The sequence below is a fragment of the Hyposmocoma kahamanoa genome, unplaced genomic scaffold (assembly GCF_003589595.1).
Source record: "Hyposmocoma kahamanoa isolate Upper Pololo Valley unplaced genomic scaffold, ASM358959v1 63, whole genome shotgun sequence".
NCBI lineage: Eukaryota > Metazoa > Arthropoda > Insecta > Lepidoptera > Cosmopterigidae > Hyposmocoma > Hyposmocoma kahamanoa.
The window spans coordinates 10529673-10543269 of NW_020653851.1; the positions used below are offsets into that span (position 1 = coordinate 10529673).

A 13597-nucleotide genomic window follows, 5' to 3' on the forward strand; every position below is an offset into this window, starting at 1 on the left:
GCTTTTTACAAGGGTATAAACTAAACCAAATGAACAATTTTTTTCATATTTTGTGATATTTCTCAGTAAAACATTAGTTGCAGCACCTGGAAAAACTATTCAGAACCCCCGAAATACAAAAATAACAACCATCTGGAGCTAACCCTGGCAATAGTAGCATAAAACCCAAAAAAAATAATTCCAAAAAAATAAAAAAGTGCCAATATCTCGAAAACCAAGACTTTTATTAAAGTCAAATTATTTTTTTCTGGTTGGTATAGAGCTCACCTACCGTGTCGCTCTGTCGTGATAGTTTTGGGACACCCTGTATATAATGTTGTTCTATAGACAAAACTGTGAAACCTGTGTAATGTATGATTTTGGTCATATAGCGGAATTTTAAAAAATACCGGTACAGCTTTCAACCTCCCTATTAACAACGCAACTAATTCCAGAATAAGGTCCATATTTCACTTGTTAATCTAAGTACTAACATAGCATAATGAGTGTTTTTAAAAAAAAATAAAAATAAAAAATCTTGCTCCAGGCACGAGCCAGAACGGAGCTGAGAGAAGAAGCAACAGTCCAAGACGCCAATGACGTCATAAGCCTCGTGAAACATAGCTTGATGGACACTTTCAGTGACGAATTTGGAAACATTCAGCTGTCACGTTCAATTAATGGTTCAGGAGTTAGTTCCAGAAATAAAGTATGTTTTGTTTGGATGAATATTTATTAATTCATGTTTTTTCCACAAAGATTTATTTACAAAATTAACTTATAAAATATAAATTTGAAACTCAAAAATTTTTACTTTGTTGCTATTTGTTGTCCCTTCTAAGCAATAGAGACCAATATCTCTTAAATCTTATATACATAATTTTAATTGTACTATGAATAAGGCATTTAAGAATGTATATTAAAAATAGTGTAGTTGATAAGAAAATAATATCAAGATAAATTACCATTCAAAATAAAGGTAGTAGAAACAAATGTTAAATTCGTCAAAAAAAAGTTACTCAAGTCTAGTTACATTAAACTAAAAAACGGTAATAATTGTTTGTGACGTGACAACTTTAATTATCTGTTAGATATATAGCTCGTAAGATGTCCTTTTGATTGATTTCCCAAAAAGGGACCGAACATCAACACACCATTTACATTAAGTTTTATTCTTATTACTCATCTGAAAGGAGACTCTTGCCCAGTGGGTTGATGATGATGATGATATTAATTAGTGTATAAAAACGGATAAGGGATTAATTTTCATGATCATGTGAATTGAATTAAGGAACAAAGTACTAAAACATTTATTTTTTTGTGTTTCAGTTGAAGAAGTTCCTAGAAGCATTAACAAGGAGATCACATCAATTAGGTAAAGATATCTTTACACGCCAAGAGTTGATTCAAATACACAAGGCGGCTGCAGTTGCGGGCGACCCCAATGATCTCATAGAAGCAATGCATTTACACTCTTATTTACTCCTCAAAGGATCTAACACATACCAGTTGATAGCTCTATAAGATACTTATTTTTATTACCCGAATACATTTTTTATGTTTCAATTTCTTTGTTCTTTTTCCATTTTTTATGTTTGTTGAATGAATTGTATTTCTATGAACTAACAATTTACATTCATAGAATGTCTGTATAGTTGTACTTCCATGTTAAAAGCTTGAAATAAATAACTTAAAAGCATTTAGAAATTGCGTTTTGGTACACATTGACATTGGTCAATGTTGGTATGGATAATAATTTCATTCAATTTTCTTTGAATTACTCTCTGTTTTAATGACGTTTGTTTTAACAGTATTTGTTTCGCTTCTTTCACGTCTTACAGTAATTTTTTTCACATCTGTTCTTGATGGTACATCCTGCAACGCCATTGAAACTTGGCAACAACAGTACATTGGCAAGCAAATCACAAAAATGCCGTATATTTTTGGCCTAACGAAACACTGAAAGTAAAGATCTCCTACATCCATACCGCCAAATAAATAAAAATTTGAAACAGCTGACAAAATCAAAAGTGGAGTACACATCATAGCTTTAAACCTTGTCTCCATAGCGTCACTTTTTAAATACTTGATCACAAACCGCTTGTACTTTTCAGTCTCAGTAATATTTTTACCTAAAGTTTCTAGTATTATGCCTAAGAAATTTAAAAAAGACCATACAAATATCTGTTTTGTTGTCCCATGCCAAATGAATATAAAAATAAATGTAAATAATGATGAGATCATTTTAATCGCAAGCTTAGGTAGTCTAGGGTATATGGAGAGAGTCAGATACAATGGTTTGTAGATGTACCTGCAGAAAAAAAAATAGTATACTTACAGATGGCCATTTGTACTTCTGCTAGCTCATATATAATATAATATCATTGATTAAAAACATTCACATAATTGAACTCATGAAATAGTGGAATCCCTATTAAAAGTCAAATGCCTAAATGAACACTTACTTTACTAAAAACTGGTAAAGACCAACGTCGAAATATCTCCACATGTGGGAATAAACATGTATTCTGGCAATACATCTTGGTGTTGGAGGGGAATCAATGTTGTCCAATTTAGCTAAGGCTCCACACATTCCATATGCAATCACATACTTAACATGAAATTGGATTCCCATCCATAAACCTCCTCCACCCAAGGCGAGTACTGAAAAGGTTCTTAGTAACTGAAAATTTAAAAATTACATAGTATAGCAGAAGACATTATCATGATAGGCAAGTTGTAAATCAATGTGATAGGCCATTAAAGTATGTATTATAAAAGTTTATATTGAAACTGTTAAAATGAATACTGACCTCAATTCTTTCTTTGAGCGCATGGAAATGTATAAAATGCAAGGCAAGTTCCATACCAAAAAAATATAAAAGGAACAGAGATATGTCACAAACAAATCTCTTTATTCTGTCCAATAGTGGCTCGGCAGGAGAACTAAAACTTCTCTCAAAATCTTTATACAATATCACTGGTCCCAAGTAGAGTACTGGCAAATACATAACGTAACTCAGCATATTAAGAAAGGTCTGAGACTTAGATATATTTTTTGAGTCTTTATTATCAATGTAGTCAATGGAGAAACTTATGCATCGCAATAAAATCCATGCAATGCATCCCATTAACAGATAAATTTGCTCATCTTGTAAATCTTCACGGTCTACTAGGTACCAGAATAAATATTTAAACTTCAATGTATTGAAACTCCCAAGAAGCAAAATGCCAGTTATCCATAAAATAGCTTTTTTGCCACCACAAAATATTATAGTGGAACAAAGTATGGGCTGAAGAAAAATAAATAGCAGATGCTTCAAACACATATACAATGACACATATATTATACTTGATATTATATACCAAGGTTTTAGAAGAGAACTTTTATATCTTCTTATTAATTCTGTGACCACAAATTGAATAAACATATACGACCAGGATGTGTGGAAATAGTATGTGAAGCACATCCATTCTGTGTCTGACACATCTTTCAGCCTGTTCAGAAATCTCCAGCCTGGCTGCAAGTCTTTCAGGTAAGGAATGTACTTGCTGTTGGCATTGACAATATCTGAAAAGCAAAAATCATTAAATTAATTATTTTTATTGACCACTTGCAAAATTGTTTCAAAAGTTTGAAATAAATATATATTTTTTTATTATAAAAATATAAGTGCATATGTGACCTCCATCTAACTTGATGGAAAGAGATTATGAGGTCAATGATGGAGCATGCACACCTAAATAATGCTTATTCACTCTCGCCTTGAAAAGGCGTTAACTTGTGTTACAGCATTCAGGGATAAGCATGCAAGCAGGAAATTTCACTCTATAGCCATTCGCTATATAAATTTGAAATTGATATTTATAACATAGGGGTGCAAACAAACCCTAGTTCCCAGGCGATGGAAAGGGGAAGGCAGTATTAAATCTTGCAATTCCTTCGCACTCTCTGTGATGTTATCCTGTAGAATACCGAAACTGCCCTCGTAACGAAAAAAGGCACAATTATGCGTACTTTATACAGCTGCGTGTCTTTTTTCGTTCTGAGGGCAGCATAAACAGGTAACTTTACGGAGGGGTTCAAGGTGTATTAATAACGACTTTTAAAAAAATTTAAAAGGCTTGGGGTTTTGAGGGAACCCTAATTACAAAATTGTTGCAAATTACGACTCGTCAGACAACTAGATTCACTTGTACAAAATTAAACAGGTAGGTATGGTAAAAGTAATGTCAAACTACCACGATTAATCATGCGCCATGCTTTTATTGGTATATTATCTCACATTATTAATAACTATACAAGGAAAAAAACAGTTTGAAATTCTTACTTGTTTGTTCAGTATATAAAAGCGACAAAGAAAACAAATTTCCCATTATCCAACCGAAGAAGTACAGCGAAAGCTCGAATGAATTTATTGCAGTCTTCATTTTCTATTGTTTGTTACTAAATAAAATCACTGTAATTTGAATAATTTCAATGGAAATTTCAAACAAAGCGGGCCGGCATAGTAAATATGATTTTATAACGAATGAATGAAAGCTGTCATGTCAGTGTCAAACTCAAGCATAGAATAGAGCTGAACTCAAGAGCTAGAAATCGTAAACCATTTCGTGATATTCAAGGAAATTAATGTTAAATCGAATAAGCACTGAAAAAGTCAAAGAACAAAGTTAAAGCATTATTTCACTTTAGTTGAAATATAACTAAGTACCTACTTAGTACCTATACTAACGGTATACGTACGGTATTCTTAGTGAAAATTTGTGTTATGATACTTTTTTCGTAATGCTAAAACTAACCGATTGCTAAATGTGCATTTACTACTGTTATACCGCCATACCATTGCCAATTAGGAAATCGTATTTAATGACCCAAAATTGAATCGAAAATCAATTTTTTCCGTGCAGAAGTTTAATTTAAACCACTAAGAACATATGGACTAATTAATAAACTCATATAAACTTATGTTACTTTTGTTTATTTATGCCAATAGACCTCTCCTCAACGTCATACACCAATGAAACCCCGCTTGTTCTTTCATTTTTATTTAAGTCTAATATTCTTTACAATCACATGTTGTAATATAAACTAGTATAGTTATTATATTCTATAATATATAACATTACAGAAGGTGATAAAAATCCAAAAATCGAGATAACAAACGAATTTAGCTAAAGAATTGTATTATAAATTATAATCATTGACCTACCAAAGATCAATGGTTATAATTGATTAATTTTATATCCCCGTGCAAATATCCGATGGAGAACCGTAGGTACAAGTGTGTGAGGGTTAAAATTACTTTTCGCGACTTTTTACGTGCTGAAATATGGTCATGATATCGTTGATCCTACCCGTTTTGTTATACCTTAACATATAACGTGATAATCTGTTTAGGGATAACAGAAATAGAAACAAATATAATAAGCAAAAGTTGAGCACTTCCTTAAAACGTAAGTTAAACATTTATCCCAAGACTGAGATGAAAAATAAGTGACTATTGCTATTGTCAAGAAGTAATAAGACAAATCTTGTTGAATAGTTTTCGTTTCGTTAATTAAGCACTTATACCTACTACTTATAATATGTAGACTTTGACTTTGATGTATTATAATGACCTTGCTCTCGTACGTATTACTTGATATCTCAAAATGTTCATAAAATGGGCATTGTAGGTACGGTACATGAGCTATTATAAATCTATTCTAAAAAACATGAAATGAAATATTATTTTGCAAGCAACCAGACGAAACATGACGTAACAAACACTAGACACTTTCCTTCTATAGCACAAAATACGACGTGGCCGTGTTCGATCACGTCTTGCTCTATAGTGCCAAATACGCTACATTAAATTGAGCACACGAGGTGTCGAGATCATTCGTTTCCACAAGGGAGTACAGTACGCTGCTGTAGTCAACGAAGCTAGTCAAATCAGCTCTGTTATATTTAATATAAGTGTATGATGTTTTGAAATTTATCAACAATTATTTGTTTAAGAATATTAATACGATGTTTGTGTATAAAATTTCTGTAATATGTGCGTTATTAACAGTTTCTGAGATTTGTCTGGGTGAGCATATATTTTTCTTTGTTATAAGATAATAAGAGTCAAGGATGTTCACTGCTTTAGACTAGATAATTAATATTCGCTATGTTTAGATAAATAAAACGTTGTGTGTGAACCTTCTTGAATTTGAATTAAATCATATAGGTACAATAGTACCTATTTCAGTTGGTGTTTAAATTTACACAATCACTTTGTGATGAAATTATAAAAGAACCATTTCCACTTTCAGGTAGACAACAAAATTATAGAACAAACACAGATTTTTTGGCACATGAAATTGGCTCAACAGACTCTAAGAGAGATTATGTAGCTCCTAAACGGCCAGATACTCACAGCAATACTCAAACAAACCAACAACAATTTACTTCAGAACATCAATCTTCAACTTTGCGTGCTACAACTACATCGTTTACTCAGTCTAATCTTGGTAACAAACCGCAGCAGCCATCAGGGAAACGAGACTACGTAGCTCCTCTTGTTACACAAAAACCGCAATCAACTTTTTTACCTCATCATTCGAATGCAGGAAAAGTACAAGATTTAATCAATTTTTACGACAACAAAAATAATAATAATAATAATAACAATAATAATCAGAATGTTCATAGCTACAGCGCCGTTCTTCAAGGCAATAACAACCGTGGCGGCACAATATCAAATTTAGCAACTACGAAACCACCCCTCAACCCATCAGTTCAAAATAATCCAAGTAATTCGACACCAAAACCTTTAAGTTTCAGTGCCGTGGTAGCAGGTCCTAATAAACAACCCTCTCCAGCAGTTATTCCTACTAGACCATCAACAAAATCACCTTCTAATTCGCAATCTCAAACAACACGACCAGCTCAAACAACACGACCAGGAACTCCAGTTCTTCCAAGTTCACTATTAAATCAAAATAGAAAAAACAATAATAATAATAATAATAACAATCAGAACAACGCGAACGGTCCAACTGATGCTGAATTACAAACACTTAGTGAAGAATTATTGAGAAAAGACACAAATAACGCAGCGAAATACGTAACTATAAATTACCAAGAAAAAACCACGTCGCAATCTAAAGTCGATAACGCTGCCCTACCGTAAGTAAACCTAACGATGTATTTCTACATTATACATACGTAATGAAGGTTATAATTACACAAAAATCATATTTTTTTAAGTTTTCTATGTTATTTGTCAACCACAATAGTGTTGTTATTTACTTGGTACATTTGATCGACATTATAATTTAATTTATGCCAAATCAGTATGTTTACTAACTTACGCTGTTTCAGACTTCTCACGGTAGCACCTGAAGTATGGAATATTTCAACTATTCAAAAGTTCACACCGTTACTAGATAACTATGTGAGAGATACATTAGTTAACGAATACGTAACGGCAATGGTAAATAATTACTTCCTACGTACATACCATAACACTTGTCTATCACTGGGGTTGGCAGAGACCATAACCTCCACTTGCTACACGTTACTGCTACGCTGTTGACAAACCTCTTTCGTGTCCTTCACTCGCATCAGTCTCTCCATACCAGCCTGTTTGGTCTTAGTATTCTAATCTGGCCTTTTTATGTCCAAAATCTGACCGATTTTCCATCCACATTCGCTCTATATCGCACCGTCAATCTTTTAACATCCATCTTTTGTAAGTACATGACCAAACCAACTAAAGAAATTCACTTTCTATCCTGGCGACTACGTCCTCTTTCGAGTCATAACGCTCTCTTACTACACTGTTTGGCATTTTCTCTTTAAGCCTACGTCATACCGAGCAAAGGTCTTATTTCCACAATATAAAAAGAACTAAATAAAATATTAAAAGAACTTGATAAGATTATTATTATAATTATAGCTGTAACTTTGAGGAAAATTCCCGAATTAAAATTTTAAATCCCCTATTTTATCTTAACTTATAATATTAGAACATTTTAAAAAGGCAATGTTATTTAATTTATACAGTGAAACTTAAGTCCATTATTACGTTACAGGAGAGAACCGAAGAAAATAATTTCATGGACGCCGTAATGTCTACCTCAGTTATTCGGCATTTAATGAATTTCTTGGCGAATAAAGGTAAGTAATTACTAATTAGGAAAACAAATAGTTTCTGTGGTAGAGATTTATTGGCGCGAATAATTACAGATTTTGTTAATTTTTCATTTCAGGTTATGTAACACCCGACCCAAGGCAACAAAAGGAATATTTGAAGCAAATGTGGTTCGGTTTATATTCTAGAGGAAAAGGAAAACTAAGTAGTTCGGGATTTGAACACGTATTTGTCTCTGAACTAAGAAATTCAGAAGTTTTAGGTAAGTATAAAAGTATTCATTTGTAAAACAACAAATACACACTTATGTATTTCTACCATGATTTATTTCTAAAAATTCAGTGCCTCCATTGAAAAACGGAATAAGATGAGATATGCTCTTTTGTTTTTAATGCACCATTGGCTTCAGCGTATCCTATTACGTAACACATCAAAAGGACATCTCTCTAGCTGCCCTCGTAACGAAAAAAGGCACAACTATGCGTACTTTATACAGCAGTTGTGCCTTTTTTCATACCGAGGGCAGAGCAGTCTCCTAACGTCGTTTTTTTTTATTGCAATAACTCACTGTTTCTTAGGCATAATTTTAGTAATCCGGCAAATTTTTTGAGTCTAGTGGTACAAGTGCTCTCAACTCAAAAAATACATGCAAGTTTAATGAATACCTACAGATATATTTTTACATAAAGACACTTTTTGTATTGTTCCATAATGATGGAAACAAGTAGGCTAAAAGTGACTATTGCCTTATTACACAGTGTACTTAAAGGTATAACTGAGAATTCTGTTTGTTCCACTGGACAGGATTGGTTATACCCGCGACTATACCGTGTTGCTACAGTCAGACAAAACTTGTCTTTTTATTCCTTTAACGATTTTATGTATTATCAATGTGCTTAGTATCATAAGTATTGTCATACTCATAGAACAGTCGCATTTAAGGAAATAAATCGAATTATGTGTTACAGTTTGTTATCATAAGTTGGTATAATTATTAATACAAAGATCGAACACTCAGAAAAAATTCCTTCGATCCGGTCGGATTCGAACCGACGTTTTCTTGCATACCGTGCCAGACGCTATACCAACTAAGCCACGGAACGAACCAACGGACCTCACAAATTTTTCTATGTGCTTGGGTCGTGTCTTTTGTACTTGGTCTTTCAACGACTTATGAGAAATATTTAACAGATTTATCTGTTAAAGATTTCTCATAGATGGCGCTACGACTAAAAAGTCGTTCAACGACTTATGAGAAATCTTTAACAGATTTATCTGTTAAAGATTTCTCATAGATGGCGCTACGACTAAAAAGTCGTTGAAAGACCAAGTACAAAAGACACGACGCAAGCACGTAGAAAAATTCGTGAGGTCCGTTGGTTCGTTCCGTGGCTTAGTTGGTATAGCGTCTGGCACGGTATGCAAGAAGACGTCGGTTCGAATCCGACCGGATCGAAGGAATTTGTTCTGAGTGTTATTTCTGAGTGTTCGATCTTTGTATTAATAATTATAACAAACTAGTGGAGTAATTTCACAAAAAATAATTGAATATCAATTCAATAAAAATTTAATTAACATAAGTTGTGTTATTAAACACTCATAAACAAGGACGCAACTCGAAAAAACTTAAAAAAATATAGAAAATATGACTGAATGTTTCACCAATATCCATTAAACGAAAGCTTAGATGTATACCTAAAGCTAGAAGTTATAAAAGTACTAATAATAAATGCGAACAACCAATAATCAATAAAAGTGTGTTTTTTTAACTCTCCTGAAAAGTGTCGATTTTGAGTTATTACCTCCTTCACAGGAGGCAATGAATTATTTTTTGCTACATGATTTTCATAAATTGTTTTCAGGTTTGCATAACTGGATTTATTTTGCCAAAGAGGAGTCAGCAAATCGCGTCAATTATTTGGGTTACTTAAAGTACACACAACTAGGTGACGTGAGTATAAATTTTTATAATTGTTTTATTTTTAAATTTGCCAGCCACCTAGACCAATTAATTACCTGATCTCAAACTGGGAATTATCTGTGCTATGAGAACAAGATTAACAATTTTAAAATACAAACAGGAGCAACAAAGCAATTTAATAAATTACAATTTAAACAAATTGGTACAAGCGGGAATCGAACCTTGGACGTCCTCGACACCTAGAACGACCACATTTGCCTTGTGGCAAATTCGAGCCATCAAGGTCGCAGTCGTCAAATTATAGTAATTACATAAGTATTTTAATACAACAGCTTTTACATGAACTTACTAACCGATGTAAGTGCCTCTGGCCACAAAATAATAAAAATGTTGCATTCAATTAGTAAGTAGCCCGTATTAAAACTTAGGTTCTTCTTCAATTTGACTTAAGTACACGTACACTTTCATTCAAGTCAATTTTTTTTTCAGAAAGGGGCAGTATTGAAGCTACATTTCAATCAGGAAGGTGCTGATAAGCCCGTGGATACAATGTTTATTGGTACATCACCGGAATTAGAAATAGCCCTTTACACTCTCTGTTTTGTTACTCGCGCTGGTAATGACTGTAACCTCAAGCTAGAAACCAAAGATGTTGACATTGTAACTCACACTTTCAGATATCGTAGTAAGAATTATATTGGAAGTGCGTATCCGCAAATTTAAACATAATTTCGTAACTTAGACAACTATTACGTTTTTCTTGTGACTGCCACTTGGCATGCCAAGTATATTAAAACTATTATCGTGATAAAAACATGTTTAGTAAATCGATGTACAACCAAAAAAAGAAGTAACTATTGTAAAAACTTCTTCACTTCTTCAAACATTCTTCTATAGAACTATAATAAAATTATATTGTTATTATATAGTTTTATTATTTCATAAAAATGAAAAACAAATCAAACATGGTCATATTGTTTCCTTTATTTTAAAGACGATTCTGTTATTAAGAAAGAATGTGTTGGTGGCCGTGGGATATTCGAGTCATCTGTGCTAAACTGGCTCTCCCTACCTACAATCCGGATGTAACGTAAAGTGCTTTAAATCATACTCAAGTCCTGACTTCAGCATAGTACAGTTCTGGAATATATTTTGTAAAAGTCGATTTTTTAAGGTAGTGCGACCTATAATTTTATGGACCTTTTATGAGTTCTGTAGCCTGAAGTTTATACGCTACAGAATATAAGAAAATTTTGTTACCACACGGACGATCTGACAGACATATGTGACCATCACAGTAAACGTCTTGTGAAACGAAACTTTTATACCGACTAATGTAATTTGAAACAGTTTCCTTTAAATTTATAAAGCTTACCGTGCCAGACTATATACCAACTAAGCCATGGAACGAACCAGCAGACCTCACGAATATTTTTATGTGCTTGCGTTGTGTCTTTGTATTTTTGGTTGTTTCAACGACTTTTTAGTCGTAGCACCATCTATGAGAAATCTATGAAAGATTTATCACCCAGTTAGTACCTTTCCAGCTAACAGTCCTGGCGAGAGATGTTTGGTGGGTTAGTTAGCCTCACTCACACGCGTGCCAACCATAGGTCTCATAGGACTAGAGATGGGAAAAACTGCTCATTTTTTAAACGTTTAAACATTATGCTTTTTTAAACGCTTTTTCACTTAAACGCTTTTTAGTTTGAAGTTAACAAAATCGTTTAGAAAACCTTTACGCGCATAGACTTTCATGTTAAAAAAGCTTGCAACGTTGTGTTGATAGCGAAACGCAAGAGTAGACCACTGAAAATTTTAAGATAAGTAAGTTTTTTTGTAAAAAACGAGTTTATGACATAACTTTATTATATTATATAACATTTTGTTCATTGGCTTTTAAAAGCATAAGTTGTTTAACTTTTGTAGTTGATAACCGTTGAAATGGAAAATACTGCTTATTTTTCTAACGTTAAAACATACGTTTAAAAAGCGTGCTTGTAAAAGCGCTTTTCACTTAAACGTTTAGTTTGACGCTTAAAAACTCGCTTAGAAAAACGTTCAAGCGCATAGACTTTACATTTAAAAAAGCTTGCAACGTTATGTTGAATTAATTTGTTTAGGAAACATAGATGGCGTTACTTGAAACTTAGGCACGTTGTAAAAAATGAAATTGTTGAGTACCTATAGAACTGACCAGAGACCAATGCTTATGCTTAAAATGAAGTGTGCTTATGCGCTTATTTTCAAAAGCAAACTTTTTTTAAGTGCTTGTCGTTTAAACGCCCACTTCTACTTAGGACCTATGTGCGCTCAGTCCGCCGTTTTCGCTTTGTACGGTATTGTCGTGTTAATTCGTAGAAAAATATATTATTGTGCTGTTTTGGCATACAAAAATGATAACCGCACCAAAATATTACCCGTGATGGTATTTCATACCTATCATCGGTAAGTCTTATTTTAATAAATTTTCAATTTTCTGTTTATTGAAATATTTTTTTTGTTACAAGAAACGAAAATAAAGCTTATACCCTTTCAATATTATGGTCGCTTCTTTTTTGGAGAACATAATTAATAACTCCCAATAAGTCGTGGTCAAGCTATTAATCGCTTGATGACAGGACATTCATTGAAATTTCAATTTAATATCAAAACACCGTAACTTGCAATAATAGGTATTAATGGTATTGCACTTTCAACGATATGCCAACAAGGTAAAGTTTAAATTATATTAAAATCCAGAATTTGTTCTTTCTTTTTAAATTTGAAACTACGACCAATCATGATTGATATTTCGCAGTGTTTCAAATTATGAATGTGTGAGTTTTGGTCTGTTCTGATAGTAATCGAAGCTTGTGGCACTTCCATTGTTTTTTCTTCCGTGGACATGCGTCATTTAGGTTAGAAGTAGAATACACTCAGTAGGGTTGTTTTTACGCTTGTAATACACAATGTCGACACTTAAGTGATTATCGACACTTGACTACTAAACCCAATGGCGATTAAAGTAAGTTTTTTGTTAGTATTTATAAATATTTATAACTGCCTCCGTGACCGAACAGTTACCATGCCGGACTGCCACGTAGAGGACCCAGGTTTCATTGACGGGCCGGGAGAAATATTTGTATGGCCTACATTTATTTTTCTTGTGAGTATGGGTATAATTTGTGGTTGTCTATGAGTGTGTCCATGGTACCCGCGACACGAGGTCTCCCTAGTGCGGGGCTATGTTGAGTGTGTGCGTTTTTATTATTACTATTTTATAAAATTTGCTTCACATGGTTTTGGACTATACATGTCTTTTTAAGATAACAACGCATTTTCCTCATTGAAAATTTGCTTGCTAATAGTCGTCACAATGTAAGAGGCCCAATAGGACAGCTAAGGAAGACGATAGTATGTAACTTTGAATGCAATCAACGAAACAGTGAACAAACAATTTTTTAACGTAATTGGATTTTACGAAAATACATTAATTGTAATGAAGTATTATAATATGACAGAACATGTTTCAGGTATTATTTCCCACTAATTCCAAAACAAAATGCAAGTTTGAGTAAATCCCAAACGT

The 13597-nt window shown here is 33.2% G+C and overlaps 3 protein-coding genes across 6 annotated transcripts in view; 2 read left to right on the forward strand and 1 right to left on the reverse strand.

Annotated features, from left to right (window-relative positions):
- Positions 1-1639, forward strand: part of LOC113229959 (DNA helicase MCM8) — a 27888-nt gene extending 26249 nt beyond the window's left edge. Inside the window, exons 9-11 of the mRNA XM_026463656.1 lie at positions 84-147; positions 527-688; positions 1309-1639. Of these exons, the coding sequence (XP_026319441.1) occupies positions 84-147; positions 527-688; positions 1309-1503 (421 nt within the window). The 3' untranslated portion in view covers positions 1504-1639. The remainder of the gene's footprint in view (positions 1-83; positions 148-526; positions 689-1308) is intronic.
- Positions 1640-1690: 51 nt separating this feature from the next.
- LOC113230418 (protein-cysteine N-palmitoyltransferase Rasp) lies at positions 1691-4484 on the reverse strand. 4 transcript variants are annotated; one of them, XM_026464342.1, is made up of 5 exons: positions 4311-4484; positions 3373-3550; positions 2793-2931; positions 2445-2662; positions 1691-2290 (listed from the first exon to the last, which is right to left on the reverse strand). In XM_026464342.1, the coding sequence occupies exons 1-5, from the start codon at positions 4408-4410 to the stop codon at positions 1738-1740; spliced, it is 1188 nt and encodes a 395-aa protein (XP_026320127.1). In that variant the 5' UTR covers positions 4411-4484; the 3' UTR covers positions 1691-1737. The 4 variants fall into 4 exon arrangements, with proteins under 4 accessions (XP_026320127.1, XP_026320125.1, XP_026320126.1 ...); XM_026464340.1 differs by adding an exon at positions 3870-3944 and having other exon boundaries at positions 2793-3550; positions 4311-4448; XM_026464341.1 differs by adding an exon at positions 3870-4025 and having other exon boundaries at positions 2793-3550; positions 4311-4425.
- Positions 4485-5877: 1393 nt separating this feature from the next.
- Positions 5878-10920, forward strand: LOC113230292 (poly(U)-specific endoribonuclease homolog). Its single transcript, XM_026464161.1, has 7 exons — positions 5878-6056; positions 6283-7138; positions 7334-7445; positions 8047-8131; positions 8224-8367; positions 9968-10056; positions 10516-10920. The coding sequence occupies exons 1-7, from the start codon at positions 5996-5998 to the stop codon at positions 10747-10749; spliced, it is 1581 nt and encodes a 526-aa protein (XP_026319946.1). The 5' UTR covers positions 5878-5995; the 3' UTR covers positions 10750-10920.
- Positions 10921-13597: the final 2677 nt, after the last annotated feature.